This window comes from Botryllus schlosseri, chromosome 2 (genome assembly GCF_051294905.1).
Source record: "Botryllus schlosseri isolate E-star chromosome 2, Bs_hap1, whole genome shotgun sequence".
NCBI classification, from domain to species: Eukaryota; Metazoa; Chordata; class Ascidiacea; order Stolidobranchia; family Styelidae; genus Botryllus; species Botryllus schlosseri.
The window spans coordinates 1,088,905-1,104,838 of NC_137237.1; the positions used below are offsets into that span (position 1 = coordinate 1,088,905).

Here is a 15,934-nt window from a genome sequence, read left to right on the forward strand (position 1 = left end):
ACGAAATAGTAGTCTAAAGTAGTGATATGAGGAGTATAGCGGAAAGAGCGAGAAAACTAGCAAGGCGGGACGGCGGAAAATGACCGACGATCGATATCACAGCAGAGATGGGAGCATTGCGGAAAAGTCAATTATGCCAATACAAGAGACGCTGGAGTTCGAGACACGTTGGAAAATAACTCTTAAAAATGCCACAGTCAAGAGTGTGTTTGTTTGGAATATTTAGGCACGATGGTCGCCGGATAGGCCTATACAATATACATATCCATCCAAAGCGCATCACGGCCGGAGATGATTAAGATGGTGAAAATATATATCGAAACATGATGTAAACTTGCTTTTCGCACATATACCCTATTCAAGAATCTGCGTCTTCGACAGTCATTTGAAAACAACTGTAGATAACATAAAACGGACAAAGCGATGAAATGGAATAGTAATGTGTAATCTCGAGACTTGATTAAGAACATACTGAAAGGAAAGAACGCACAGGATGCGCCTCGGTGATGTCGGTTTCATGGAATTCCTTCAGTGGTTTGTCTGCGCATTGCAAGCATTGTACAATAGAGATCTGCATCCCGGAAAGCCGGTCTCCGCGAACTATTGCGCTGCAGAACCGACAATAATTGGAACATGTGCACGGGCGTTGAAGACCCATTGTTGTTGTTTCATTTGCCCGAAGCGACCTAACGTATTTATCCCTATCTTTACAAATATAATCATCTAGTAGTTGAAAGCCGAGGCCGTTGTTGGAGTTTATCGAAAGGGCGTCTAAATTAACATCCTAGAGATAAATAGGCTTCTTCAAAACGTTTTAGATGTCACACGGGTTGATCTACTGTTTGATATAGCAGCAACAGTCAATTTCACTATTCAATCGAACAATATACTCATATTGAAAGATAACCGAATATTTGAGGCTGACGCTAGTCAGGGATAATCGTCGGCAGAGAATTGAAAAGAACATTGTAAGAACTAAAGAACATATAAATAATCACAATAATAATCACAATGATCATTGCATATCAATAATCATATATACAAAGTTCAAGGTGGGTGTCCGATTCCATAGACAACTCCTAGTCGCTTCGACATCTTCCTTCCTTGTCATTGTATCGCATTTTTTGTGGTGTATTGAACTGATAAAATTGCTAATAAACCAATGATGATTCTCTTCAAATCTCTATCGGTTGCTGACGATTACCCCTGACGATTGCCATCTGAGAATATCCGGGTCTATTTCCTTCGAATATATTATTCAATTACAGAAGTTCTGTAGGCTTATCCCTGAGTCGTCTCTTCAAATTCGGATATTTGAAATCGATTTTCAACTCAATAATTCGTTTCCTTTCTCAGTTTACTCGCGAGGTGTGACTTTAAATACCAACTCATAAAATATGAAATGTTTTCTCGCGAGCGCTTTCCTTTGCGGACTGGCGACCGTCGCTATGGCGGAAGGTGGGTCGACGCCGAATTTGCAAGTAGCAAAGAACATGGTGGCTATTGCTAAGGACGCCGTGGAAAAGGTCAAGCAAAACAGACCATGGACAGCTATTGCGAGAACATACTTCGAAGAAAACAAGTAAAGATTCAATTTGTTTCGCGTAGATAAGGGTTTTGTCTATATAAGTTGGAGGTTAGCCCACGTATGCTGGTTTGGCCTCAAGAAATTATTACAGATCTATGTTCCAATACGAGTTGGACTACTAGAAATGTTCAGTTTTTCCAAACTAGATTGCAATTTGAATTGTAGCTGCGCAGATTTTTCCAGATTGTATTAAATTACTGATGCGTAAAAAATTGTAATAGGAATTAGAAAGAAATACAACGAAAATCAAGTTCATTTCATATAAACTCAGATTTCATATTCTTAAGCATGAGAATGTCAAATTATTATACATTTTAATAATATATTCATATCATAAATATATTAGCCTATTAAAATGTATAATAAAGTTCTGTACCCCAAAAAGTCTCTTCGAATGTCAAATTTCTGTACACGGAGCTGGATTTGGTGTAGAATTCTCCCAGAGCATTTGCAGGAAAACCGGTAATTAGATTAGGAATAATTTGGAGCAGAAACCTTTCACAAATTAGATTCTAATTACTACCGGCATATCGCTCTTATAGTATAATTAGTCAACGAGAATTATCTAGTTTTCAAAGTCTGGTTGCAATATATCTATAGATATAAAATCTATCTCAAGCCACTGCAGAAACTACAGCATAAAGTGCTCCGAATCATAGCTAGGGCCCCAAAGGGGCCTGGCTGCCCATCCAATAAGTCGCTGCTGAAGAGATTCGGCGTCCTAAACATAGAAGATATGCGGAAACTAGAAATCGCCAAGTTTATGTATCAGTTTCACTGCGGTCGTTGCCCCGAATATTTCAATGACTTCTTTACCCCTGAATCAAAAGCGCACAAGTACAACACACGCGCGTCCACGTCGTCCAAATATCATATGATCGACCGAAAAGATCATCGCTCCATCAAATATGCCGGACCTGATGTGTGGAACAGTATCCCGCCGGCCATCCGACAGTCGACGAGCATGTCCACATTCAAGTCGAAATACAAGCAATTACTACTAAATAAATACAGTCCATCCTCAAGATTACCGGACCACGACTGACCTATCGATCTCGCTTCCAATGACATGCCGCCCTATTTCTTGTCGCTTTCTTTTTCTATACTGTATTCTTTACTTTCATTCAGTGTGCATGCCTCCTCTTTACTACGCCTAGGCCAAGGTGGGTGTCCGATTCCATTGACAAATCCAAGTCGCTTCGACATCTTCCTGTCTATTCATTGTATCGCATTTTTTGTGGTGTATTGAACTGATAAAATTGCTAATAAACCAATGATGATGATGAATGTCACGCACGCCGTGACTGTTTGAAAATTTGGCAGATAATGGTATACACGCCTGATTCAAATGATTTGAATGCGAAAGCATATGAGTGTGGCTAATGTGTGCGATAAAAGAACGGCTCGTGTCGTAATCTGCTATATATCGCAGAATAGGATCGCGGATAGGAACCTACCAAAATCCCAGCATATATTTGTAGCAAAAGAATGGCCATGGAGTCTCCCCTGCTTCAGAAAATCATGAAGATACGGCCGATGCCATTGGCGAGAGCGATCTTTAGGAGGATTCATTTCCTCGCGTTACATTGGGGGCCATCTCCGCAGAAATCCCGCCATAGGTAGGCTAATAACGAATTTATTGAAATGCGAGAATCATCCCGTATATTTAGATCCAACAAGTGACCGACCAACATCAGATTGCTATTAAATATAGGTCTGAGCACAATGATTCCAGTACTCGAATCTGAATCGAATATTAATTCTAATGCTTTCAGTCGAGCCGTGAGTGAGATTTTTTGAGCATTGAGATTAAGAATTGACTCATCCAGGTCCTCGATTTTGCCAAGCGTACTATCATATATCACAGACAGCCCGGACAAAGCATTAAGGAGTTCTTTGAGAGCGCAATCAAAGGATCTGGTGAGAAAAACGGAGAAGCGAAGAAAGAGGAGAATAAGGCGAAAGAAAACGCCGCCGAGGCTGATAAGGCGACGAAATCAATCGCTGCCGTGGCAAAAAAAGTAGAGGCTGAAAATGGGGAAGCAGCCAAAGACGGGGCAAAGAAAGCAACGGAAGCGAACGCGAAGGTTTCCTATCCTATTGAACAGCGACTCCCAACTGTACGTACACTCTTAGCAAAAAGAATGAATGCGTCATGGTCTTATAGTTCACTCTGAGTAGACTTGGACAGCTATAGATAGGCTAATTCTATAGTTGCCTAATTTCACTAAATTAGAGCGAAATGCCAGTAATCTAATTTTAATCTAATTTTTGAAATGTTTTTATGCTCTAATTTTAATTCTAATCTAATTTGTGGAATGTTCTTATGCTCTAATTTTAATTCTAATCTAATTTATTGTTATGCTAAAAATGCCTCTTTGTCCGATGCATTTTGCAGCGAGTTAACAAGAATATATATCCCTCTCGCGCACGGAAATCCAGTGTCTAAGCCGCCATCTCTTTGCTTACACCTTACATAGTCGTAGTAGTCACCGTAGACTCTAATTCTAATTCTAATCTAATTTGGAAAAAGCTGTGTAGCTCTAATTCTAATTCTTATGTAATTCGGAAAGGCTGAAAATTTTCTAGTTGTCCAAGTCCGACTCCGAGGCAATAATAGATTGCTCCGGCCATCCCTTCCTGAAGCGGAGTCTTTGGCTAATTGGTCGGTGTTAATGAGAGATACTAGCATACTTCGCACGATTCGATGCCTATTACTCGATTCGTAATGGAATCATTCAAGCTATCAATACAATACTGGTCTAGGCAAACAGTATATCTAGGATTTCCCCAATGGTCGTGGTCAATAGCCCTAGGTTCTCGCAACGGAATCTTCAAACCCGTTCCTAGCATATATATGCAGTGATATTTGCAGATTCGAGCAGGGCAGGCCGGGAAAATCGACGAAGCGAAGAAAGGTGAGGATAAGGAGAGAGAAAACGCCGCGGAGGCTGATAAGGCGACGAAATCAATCGCTGCCGTGGCCAAGAAAGTAGAGGTTGAAAATATGGAAGCAGCCAAAGACGGGGCAAAGAGAGCAACTGAAGCGAATAAGGTTTCCTATCCTTTTGAACACCGGTTCTTATATACACTAGGGTTATTCAAAAATAATGGTTTTCTTCGAATTTTATTGTCTTTTGGTAAAATTGCCAGGCTGGTAAAAATAAAGCGCTGCACACTAAATTTTGCTTAATTCCAACATGGTTAGAATATTTTGAAGTTATTAATTTTACTGCCTACGCCCTGCAATTGTTAAGTTGTCTCAAAATACGATAAATTGCAAATTTGGCTCAATTCTGACCCGTAGAAACGAAAATACTTGAACAGTCCTTGACCCCGGCGTCCCCAGGGAGCGATTTGGAATTTGAAGGGGAGAAAAGGCTCAGGGGACTGTTCGGGGGGCGCTGAAGAAAATTGGCGTTGCAGCAGATGGTGTAGTAGGGACATAGCCTATAATAATATATTATAACATAAGTGCTACATATCGCTTCAGTTCTCATTGCAAATTAACAATCGACAAAAGCTGTCAAATCGCGAGATTTTCCGCCGCGCTATGCGAGTGTGCGTGATGCCTACAATAAAATAACCAATGCACAGAGAAGGTATTCACAACCCCATTCACGGCGTCATTTTTAAAAGGTAATCTCTTTATGTAGTTTTTGATGACGCATTACCCTTTGACGGACCTCCTAACTAGTTCGGGAACCCCAGTTAAAAATCCCCTAGTATAGAGTAGGCTATGCTCGGGATTTCACCGTTGTCCTGTGAGCCCGTGGTTGATAGTCCTATATTTCCGATCAAAGATAATCCCAGAATTATCAAAGAAAAACTGAAATAACTCCACTTCTACGACTTGGAATTGAGTCAAATTTGTTTTCCATCATTTTTGAAGACAGCGCAACAATTTCATGGGGTTGGAAGGAAAATTTGAAAAAAAAATTTTTTTGCATTTTTGCGCAAATTCAAAATTTTCAAACTGCACGAAACCCACGAATATTGGCTGGAATGAATTGAAATTTGTCTTGCGTGTATTTTTAAGGCAACCTCACGATTTAAGAACCAGCAAGATTCAGGAAAAACGGTTATTTTTGAACAGCCCTGACATCTTCGATCCCGTCTCTGTTAAGCAAAATAAATGTAATGACATTTTTAGAAACCGGAAGGACTGACCGGGAAAATCGAAGAAGCGAAGAAAGGAGAGGACAAGGAGAAAGAAAATGCCGCCGAGGCTGATAAGGCGACGAAATCAATCGCTGCCGTGGCCAAGAAAGTAGAGGCTGAAAATGCGGAAGCAGCCAAGGACGGGGCAAAGAAAGCAACGGAAGCGAACGATAAGGTTTCCTATCACATTGAACAGCGATCCCAACTATACACTCCTAGAGAAAAGAGTGTGTTTCCACACCCATTAAGGTGGTACACGAAAACGGAACCTATAGGCTATACACTCTTAGCGAAAAGGATGTGGATTCACACTCAAAGGGTGGTACACTTGAAGATTATATCTTTATACTCTTAGCGGAAAAGACTAGTTGCAAGGGGCCCGAGACAGGCCAATATTGAAACTAAAACTATCAAACAATATTGCCCTAGTCCTAAAAGTATCCGAACACACGATCAAAAATACTTTTCAAAACTACTTATTTGAATACTTTTCTGACCGTTCAACTTATAATTCCACTTGAAGTTGTTTCGATATGCCTTGTAAATCGCTACGTCTTCTTGAAATCGAGTGGAAAGTCATGGCGTTACATCGACTTTTACTCGAGTAGCAACGGTGACTATAATTCAAATAGTCCCCCCGGGTTGAATTTTTTAACAAAAAACAATTTATAACAAACATGTTTAAAACAAGGCCCTTGTTTAAAACATGTTTTTTAAGTCATGAAGTCACAAATATTCAATTGTGACGTCATTGTGATTTGTCATTGACCATTGAAAATATAGAATAAATATATAAGCTCCTTTGACGAAATATCCGTACTATTGCTGTTGAACCGACCATTTTGAGGGTTCCATCCATCCCATATCGATATATACGTCAGCTATATCGGGTGGTAATTGTCCGTAGGCTCATACAACATGTTGTTTGGAAAGTATTTGCATCATTATGGCATAAGTTTACAACTTAAAAATAACACAATTTTTTTGAAAAGGCCTTTGTTCAAAACACAGGGTAAAACATGTTTTAAACAAAGTGTTTTAAAACATCGTTTGTTATAATTGCAACCCTACCTCTGACAGTAAATATTATTCAATGGTTTGTCTATGGCCTCACAACTTATCAAGTGTGACCAAATTGCCAAGGTTTCCGAGGCGAGTAAAAAAGTTGAGGCAGTGAAGGCAGAAATCGAAGAGACCGCGAAGCTCGAAAAAGAATCAGAAAATAAAGCCGCAGAAGCCGCCGCCACCGAAAAAGCCAAGACAGAGGTGCGTGCTCATGCTCACTGGTCGCAAATCGTAGCAATCTCCTAAACCCACAACTAAGGCAAGGCACAATGATTTGAGTACTCGAATCCGAATCGAGTAGTGATTCAAATGATTCGAGTCGAGTATAGAAGGTTTGTCGAGTACTGAAGATTGTGCCCTCCTTTCCACAGAGTTATCTAGAATTGCAGTTTCAATATGCCCTTTTTTCCCAATGTGTAAGCCTTGAAACCTCAATTGGTCGTGTGGATCATCCAGCACCTGTCGCATAATGCTTTGTACATTAGGGGTGTTCAAATTGACTTTTTTCTCAAATCGCACTAGCTACTTGATAAAATTGTTAGGTTACCTAATTTAAGCCTACATACCAAATTTGGTTCAATTCCAGCCAGTAGCCGCATCACTACTGGAGAAGAGAGTTTCTATTTAATATATCAAATAAATAAACAAAAATTCCAAAATTTTCTGTTCACCCCATGAAAGTGTTGGGTTGTCTATGGAAACGATGTTCACCAAATTTGGTTCGATTCCAACCAGTGGATACGGAGTTATTGCCGTCGAAAAATTTGGATTGTCAATAAAATACGGTTTACGGTGACCAATTCTTTAATTATTTATCATAGGTGTGCCCACCGTAAATACTATTCTATTCATATCCAAATTTATCGACGGCAATAACTCCGCTTGCACTAATTGGAATGGAGCCAAATTTGGTGAACATCGTTTCTATACGCAACCTAACACTTTCATGGGCTGAACAGAAAATTTTGTAACTTTTGTTCATTTATTTTTATATGATTATTAGAAACTTTCTTCTTCTGTAGTAATGCGGCTACTGGCTGGAATTGAACCACATTTGGTGAGTAGGCATAAATTAGGTAATCTAACAATTTTATCAAGTAGTCAGTACAATTAGACGAAAAAAGTCATTTGTGAACATCTCTATTGTACATTACTGGAAATGATATTTCTGTGTGAAGTAATCAACCCACCGCATTGTCACAAAGCGCATTGAAATAAGTACGATCGAAAGCACACATGTAGTGTAGAACTGGCGTTCTTTCTTTTGAGGTCGCATAAAAGTATACATTTCAACTTTATATATAACCCATCTCGTCTAATACTCGATTAAGAATCGAATCGCTGACATAATCATTCATTTTCATAGTAGTCGTTTTATGTTATCCTTCATTCCTTTCCATCCAGTGTGCATGTCTTTTATTTAAATCGCCTAGGCCTAGGCCTAGCTGAATGTCTGATTTCAAAGACCGCTCCAATTCATCTCGACACCTTCCTATCTTTTCATCGTATCGCAGTCTTGTGGTGTTTCGAAATGATGAAATTATTAATAAACTTTCGCCCAAAGGTCGGCGAAAATGAAACTCATGACAAGAAAGACAAACCAGACGAAAAGAAACCACAAGAGGAAGAGAAAAAGAAGGAAGAATTGAGAAATGCGGTTCAAAAGGCGGCAACCTCCGCTAAGGCAAAGCTAGAGGTCTGAATGAAACTTTCATCGAAATGGAAGCTCGTCATATTATAGCAGTGGTTCTTAACCTTACTAACCTGGCGAACCCGTTCGCTAATCTGTAAGTCTACGGCGAACCCCAAATTTTGAGCATATAGTCACCATACCACATTATACATCATATAAATCACTCTAGAAATTAGGGTTACCATACGTCGACCTTTAAGAGGATTGGTCCTCCATTTTCAGGAAATCGAAAATGTCCTCCGCATATACGCCTGAATGTCCTCGTTTTCGGCAATTCGTCCTCCTCTATAGCTTTGACAGTCATGCGATTGTACAGGTACAAACAATGACACAAATGACGCGAAATAATCTGGAATGTGGACGTTCGAGCGGGTCTTTTTTGTTTTGGTCAACTCAAAAGTATTTCCCGTGAACATTTTCAAATTGCCCGTTTTCTCGTCCGATATTATAAAATCTGTGATTTGTAAAACGGGTCCTCTTTTCAGGGTCTCGAAATATGGTAACCCTAACAATATTCAATATGCGTAAAATACAATGTTAAAGGAGCAAAATGATTTTCACTCCAAGTAAGAAGGTTATCAGGAATGTGGCTGACGCTGTATGGGTAGAATATTTGTCTTGACCTCTAGCGAACCCCCGAGACTGGGACCCTGGTTAACCAACCACTGTATTAATGCTTCATCAAATTCAGTAAAATTATAGATGGTCAAATTAGTCAAGTATTCAAATAGAAGTAGAAGTAATGTCGTAAAGTAGAAGTTGCGATTCTCAAGTATGTAATAAAGTAGGTATTCCAGGCCAACACTTTTGCCTAAAAACCAGAAACCTGTGAAGTCGAAGTAGTCTAAAATCATAACCACTCGAGATTTTATAGATATAAATTTCAGCCCATATGGTTGTAATGACTCGTAATTTTTCGTTGACTCGACTTGCACTCGAGTCCTTGCGCATGACTCGACCAGGTAGTATGAGTCGAGACATTCCACATGACTCGATTCAAGTCTCATGTATCAGGACCGAAACTTGCCAAACAGGCGCAGAAAGCCAATTTTATTTGTTTGAATAAACATGTTAAGACTGAGAAAAATGTGATATTATGAATCCGAGTCCTTCAATGTCGCCCAAGAGGTTTACAGAAATGAGTTGAACCTGACTTGAGATCGATAATGAACAGTGAACTACTATGTCACTTGGACTCGGACTCAAGTCTTAACACCATGACTTGGACTAAGGCTTGACTCTGTGGTGAATTGAAAATGACTCGACTTGACTCGAGTTAAAACTATAAAAGTCAAATTGACTTGTGACTCGGAACCTTCTGACTTGGTTACAACCTTGCTTCAACCCTTTCTCCAGGGATGTTCGATTTCTGCTTTTCTTTACACACTGATGCTCTGTTTTAAGAGCATGAAGAATGATATGCAGAAGCTGGCTAACAACATCCTCAAAAAGATTAAAAGAAAGAAAGACTTTTAAAGCGCCTGGCCGACTACTAGGACCCGCGATGAGGACTTCGGTAATACACTGAGTACTAGTCTTCTTCCGACATAACTTTTTTCGTCTAATTTCACTGGCTAGGTTGGTTAAAAAAAAACGCTGAACACCACATTTGACTCAATTTCAACCAGTACAAGCGAATTTTAATGGAGTGCAATAGTTTGGATTTGAGGAAAATAGTATTTACGGTGGGAAATTTTTCAAGGGAACTAGCAAGTCAGGATTTTAAATTTCAATTATTTAATATTGGATGCAAATTTTAACATGGTAGGCCATAGTCTTACCCCATGGCCTTAATTATGAACTGTAAATCTACTCTACTATTACTTCAAATCCAAAATTTTGAGAACCGATAAATTCGCTTCTATCGGTTCGAATTGACCCAAATTTAGTCTGCAGTGTTTTTTTTTATACATCTTATGAATTTCATCTGTAAAAAAAATTAATTTTTAATATATTAGTTTTTTTTCAACTCCGATAGCTTCGCTTCCATAGGTTGTTTTTAAGCCAAATTTGACGTTCAGCGTTTTTATTAGCAACCTAACAATTTTATTGAATAGCCAGTTAAAAGAGAGTGAGAAAAAGGTATTATGAATCCGAGGTCTTCTATATCACCTAAGACGGGGGCGGGCAACTTCTCCAGTCGGCGGGCCGGATATAGGAAAATTAAGTACTTGGCGGGCCGGATTGCTGGATCGATACATTATTCGCCCATTTATCCACATCTGCAAGGAATAAATCGTATTTAACGAATTCATTTTAACGATGGCAATGTCGCTTCAAAGCCATTTCTCGTCGATAATGACGAAGACAATGTGGATTTGAGAATAGCATTGTCATACAGGCGCCACCATGTCTGCTTCTATCTGATCAATCAACACACGGAGCAATCCTTGATTAAGATTTCAAGGCGTTAGATAATCCCGGTACCCCTAATTTACCAAGATATAAATTCATTGGGGTTGAGTAGGTGACGCGATAGCGTCGTTGTTCAACAATCTCGATATTGAATTAGCGGTCCACGGCCTCTACGAAATTTGAAAAGTGGCCCGCGACCCTTTTTGAGTGGGCGACCGCTGGTATAAACCGTGTCTTACTAGGGTTACAATACGTCCTCTTTCAAGAGGATTTGTCCTCTTTTTTTACTTTTTAGAAAGTGTTCTTAGAGGACGCCCAAATGTCCTCTTTTTTGAGAATTTTAGTTGAATATATGGCAAAATCGACTGAGATACAGTAATTTAGCAGCGAAGTAACGCACCAACGGCTATTTCGGGAGATGAGCCGGAAAGTTGACCCTTTTTTTAGTCAACCAACTGATATTGTGATAGGAAAAACTGTATTTTGGGCGCTGAGCGAGAAAGTTGACCTTTCTTTATTTTAGTCAATCGACCACGAAGTGGGAAAAATTTATTATTTTTCAGGATTTTCCTCCGGATTTGCAAGTCTGAAAATCTTGAAAAAGTGTCCTCTTTTTAGATTTCCAAAATAGGGTAACCATACGTCTTACAAAAGCCTAGAAGTGTGCCGTGCTAAAAGTCGGCGGTTAAGGAATGAAAAATAAGAAATATCAGCCTGGTGTAAATGACCGTTGTAGTCGACAAACACCATAATTACCACAAACGACATTAGGGCTGACTGCATCGTAAATGCCGATAATGCGAGTCTTCTCGCTTCGACGTACTTACGCGTAAGCTCCACTCTCGCACGCGTATATCATAACATACATACAGTCACTAAAATTGGACGTGGTAAGCAAGTAGTGAGAAATCTCGGCAGACTGGGGTAACTTGCCACACTATCATGTAAGACGGAAAACTCCCCGCGGGCCGGACAAAATCCCTTCGCGGGCCGTATGTTGCCCGCCCCTGACCTAAGAGTTACACAGACGTGAGTTGAACCTGATAATGAACAATAAACTCGGTTGCAAATTGAAAATGACTAGTCTTTAATCGAGTTAAAATTACGTTGGTTGCAACCCTTTCACTTTCAAACCTTGCTTTTTAACAGACGGGAATCTACAACTTTATCTGTATAAAATTGTCTCCAAGAAAGCGGATTTCAACACGTTTGCAATCAGACTCCGATATACGACTTAGACTATCCGGTACTATTATGCTGACATAACTGGTGTCACGAATATATTAATAAAACGATGTGAAATTAACCCGAATATTTTCGGCTGACACTATTTCGATATGAATGTATGATTTAAACAATACAACAGTTTGCTACTTGCCGCATGGAGTCACGTCAACATCGTAGTGTATAATAGGTGCGTCATCTTTTTCCACGAAGTGTGTAGGAAACAAGGTGTAGAAAGTTCAGGTTGTTGATTCCATTGCTTAGAAATTCCAAACGTTCTGGGAACTGTACAAGATCACGTTCAGTTGTCGGTATTGTGAAGTTTTACGCACGTCACCGTTAACTGCGCCCACAATGAGAACCAGAGAGGAAGCGACTCCGACTTCAGGATTAGGAAATAATCATTCTGCCACCTCGATGTGCAGAGGACAGACTTGTACAAACTACCAATATAGCCAGTTGAAGGTCAGCTAGCTGCTGTTTTGAGTCGTTCTAGTTCTAGTTGCGCATACAAAATACTTCGTTTCGTAACTACTAGAAAACACTTGTAGTCGTTTGGTGTGAATATTGATACAGTGACACAGTGATGCGCGGTCAGGGGAGGCAAGTGGGGCAGTGCCTCATCTGTCGCCATGACAAGTAAAAGAAAATTGTTACACCATCAACAATCATAATAAACCGAAAATTATATTTATTTTCCATCGATGTTCATAAATTACTAATTTCGAAACATTTTAAACATATATATAGAACCACGGACATATTATATAATCGTTCAAAAATGTGAGGCACAGGCCTTATTGCCTGTGATAGCGCAATTTATGATCATAAACAGGTGATAGTTTATTATTATTTTTATCATTATTATTACATTGAATGCTATTGTGGCACTATTTCCGAAAATCTAAATAATAATAAAGGTATAGCACCCATAGGCACCGACTATTATTTTTTCAAGGGGTGGCGGCAGGCGCGTAGCCAGGGGGTGTCGAAACCCCCTCCTTTTGTAACTCAAAACCCCGTCCTTTTGAAATGACCATTCTGACGCTAATATTCAGTTGCAATTCAACAAGTCGTATTATCAGTGTCACGCGGGACGGCGACCAATAAGCGAGATTCGTCTGTGCACGCATATCGCACAATGTAACGCGCGCTCGGCATTCGTCTCTCGACTGAGCAGTAACACCGCGCGACAATTCTGGAACACGCAAGACCGACAAGAATTATGATTACAAACGCGCACGGCCAATCAGTAATTATCCCTTACCGACAACACAGTGGGTTTTTACCTAGTATTCAGTAGCTCGCATCGCTACGATTGGTTGCTGATTAAAACATCGATTTTGACTGCATAGCTGCATTTCCCGATTTACGTTCGCAAAGCATAACAGGATTAATATTATAGGCACTGGAATAAATTCCAACTAGCAGGCACTCACAATAAAACACTGTTGAACTTTGCGCTCCGAGAATATTTATCACAACAATGGTTCAGAGAATATTTTAACGCGGCTTGCGGCCCTCATCGATGCGAATAATGCACTTTAATCCATAGAAGGTGAACTGGACTGAACTGAACGTATATCTGGTCGTCAAATCGCGATAGAAGGTGGTGTTACTCAAAGCGCGCGATGAAATATACGTTTTTAACGATGAGGTAGAAATTGTACAATTACATCTAATAATAGGCTTACCATATTTTGGAAATCTAAAAAGAGGACACTTTTTCAGAAATTTGAGACTTGCAAAACCGGAGAAGAATTCTCAAAATTCGGTGAACTTTTCCCAATTTGTGATCGGTTGACTAAAAAAAAGGTAATCTTTTTTCTCAGAGCTCAAAATACCGTTTGAGCGTCACTGCTGTGCTAATTTACGGCATATCACTCGCATTTTGCTCTAAATATGACCTAAATTTTCAAAAAAGAGGACAAAATCTCAAAAAAGAGGACAAAGGGCGTCCTCCGAGGACACTTTCAAAAAAGTCAAAAAAGAGGACAAATCCTCCTAAAAGAGGACGTATGATAACCCTAACTAATAAGGATCGTTCGTTTGCTGAAATGATCATCAGTACGCTGTGCGAAATACATAGTAGTGATCAGTTTTATTAGACTTGTACAATCGGCAGGCAAGGTTGCGCTGATAACGAAATTGCAGACATGCCACAAACCTGCAATGATCACAATTACAGGGTGCGCTACCTAAATCCCAGATTCGACAATGGCAACGAGCACAATTTGAAATAGATACATAAACGCAGACAATATTACACGCAAAGAACGTTACTGTTTGGAGAAAGTGTTTCTGCGGACGGTAGCAGGCCTGCATGCGGACGCGCTAAATCAAAAAAGGCAAATTTCCGGCTCAGCTCCCGAAATACCCGTAAAAGCGTTATTTCGGTGCTGATTTACGGTGTTTAAGTCGAATTTGGCCGTGTATTTCACCAAAATCGAAAATACTTTCATGAAAAATCGAAAAAGTTGCATAAATTTGCAAAAAGTTGCATGAAAAGATCATTGTTCTATCAAATATGCCGGACCTGATGTGTAGAACAGTATCCCGCCGGCCATCAGGCAGTCGACGAGCATGTCCACATTCAAGTCGAAATACAAGCAATTACTACTAAATAAATACAGTCCATCCTCAAGATTACCGGACCACGACTGACCTATCGATCTCGCTTCCCCTGACATGCCGCCCTATTTCTTGTCGCTTCCTTTTTCTATACTATCTTCTTTACTTTCATTCAGTGTGCATGCCTCCTCTTTACATCGCCTAGGCCAAGGTGGGTATCCGATTCCATAGACAACTCCTAGTCGCTTCGACATCTTCCTTTCTTTTCATTGTATCGCATTTTTGTGGTGTATTGAACTGATAAAATTGCTAATAAACCAATGATGATGATGAAAAAAATGGACAAAAGTTGCAAAAAGTTGCACTATAAGATTCCTTCAACGGGCTTAAAACAGAATTCTACATATTTCACGAGTATTTAGGAAGCTGCCGGAAGCTGTAAAAAAAGTTGGAAAAGTTGCAAAAACTTGCCCTACAGTGATTACTAATCACGGATTTATTGGGGCGTTTTAACCACTAGTTCGTCGTCGCCGACGAAGCTGCATATTCAAGTATTCGTGCGCGTATCTGTTAATGGTAAATAGTTGGCATTTACGCCCTATCACGGACTCGCTAATTGACAGCGCTGATGATTTGAAATCGCAGACGGCGGGCGTTTAATCTTATTGCATGGGGTGTCCGCCACCCCGCCACCCCGTAACTTATTGGCGCCTATGAAGCACCAGAACCTCTAAAACATCCAAGGAATGTGAAATTCGGCTTTGCTACGTACAATGACAGCGCAGTGAAACAATAACCAGGTAAGGCACAGGTGAATTCGCCCCACTCAATATTGACTAACAATTAAATTAAAGGCGCGGTGTGAACGTCCATGTCCCTTACGCTATGCGTAGCCCGACAATTCCGAAGTTCCCATACGTAAACGTAAATATATTATTTACGCAATTCATAATATTGCTTTCTGGATCACACTCATTTGTATGATTCATTTAACTCATAGACTTTTCGTGTGCCCCTTACCAAGAGTATAACCCGAGATCCATAATAAAAACCAATTCGGGCGAATTACGACGTGCAAAAACGTTGTTAGTGTTCAAGCGTTAGTTGTAAGATAAGTTAAGATTTGGTACTGTTGGTGGATGTCGTTTTCGTAGTGTAGTGGTTATCACGCTCGCCTCACACGCGAGAGGTCCCCGGTTCGAGCCCGGGCGGAAACACATTTTCTCGATACACACACACTCTCTCGCTCTTTTCGTTAGTACTGGCACTATAGATAA

The 15,934-nt window shown here is 40.0% G+C and overlaps 1 protein-coding gene and 1 non-coding gene across 4 annotated transcripts; both read left to right on the top strand.

The window, feature by feature from the left end:
* The first annotated feature begins 1,355 nt into the window (after positions 1-1,355).
* LOC145432864 (uncharacterized) lies at positions 1,356-12,240 on the top strand. 3 transcript variants are annotated; one of them, XM_080309676.1, is made up of 9 exons: positions 1,356-1,582; positions 3,070-3,207; positions 3,456-3,675; positions 4,464-4,643; positions 5,742-5,924; positions 6,893-7,015; positions 8,379-8,510; positions 9,864-10,023; positions 12,012-12,240. In XM_080309676.1, exons 1-8 carry the CDS (start codon positions 1,398-1,400, stop codon positions 9,981-9,983), a joined length of 1,281 nt encoding a protein of 426 aa, XP_080165802.1. In that variant the 5' UTR covers positions 1,356-1,397; the 3' UTR covers positions 9,984-10,023; positions 12,012-12,240. The 3 variants fall into 3 exon arrangements, with proteins under 3 accessions (XP_080165802.1, XP_080165803.1, XP_080165804.1); XM_080309677.1 differs by having other exon boundaries at positions 9,912-10,023; XM_080309678.1 differs by lacking the exon at positions 3,070-3,207.
* Positions 12,241-15,801: 3,561 nt separating this feature from the next.
* Trnav-cac (transfer RNA valine (anticodon CAC)) lies at positions 15,802-15,874 on the top strand. The gene has a single exon. It is a non-coding gene; the product is annotated as a tRNA-Val (tRNA).
* Positions 15,875-15,934: the final 60 nt, after the last annotated feature.

Excerpts from the sequence above, each read along its gene's own strand:
- LOC145432864 (XM_080309676.1), top strand. The coding sequence starts at position 1,398 with ATGAAATGTTTTCTCGCGAGCGCTTTCCTTTGCGGACTGGCGACCGTC. Across the intron at positions 4,644-5,741 it reads GAGCAACTGAAGCGAATAAG|AAACCGGAAGGACTGACCGG; the intron begins GTTTCCTATCCT and ends TGACATTTTTAG. Across the intron at positions 8,511-9,863 it reads CCGCTAAGGCAAAGCTAGAG|GGATGTTCGATTTCTGCTTT; the intron begins GTCTGAATGAAA and ends CCCTTTCTCCAG.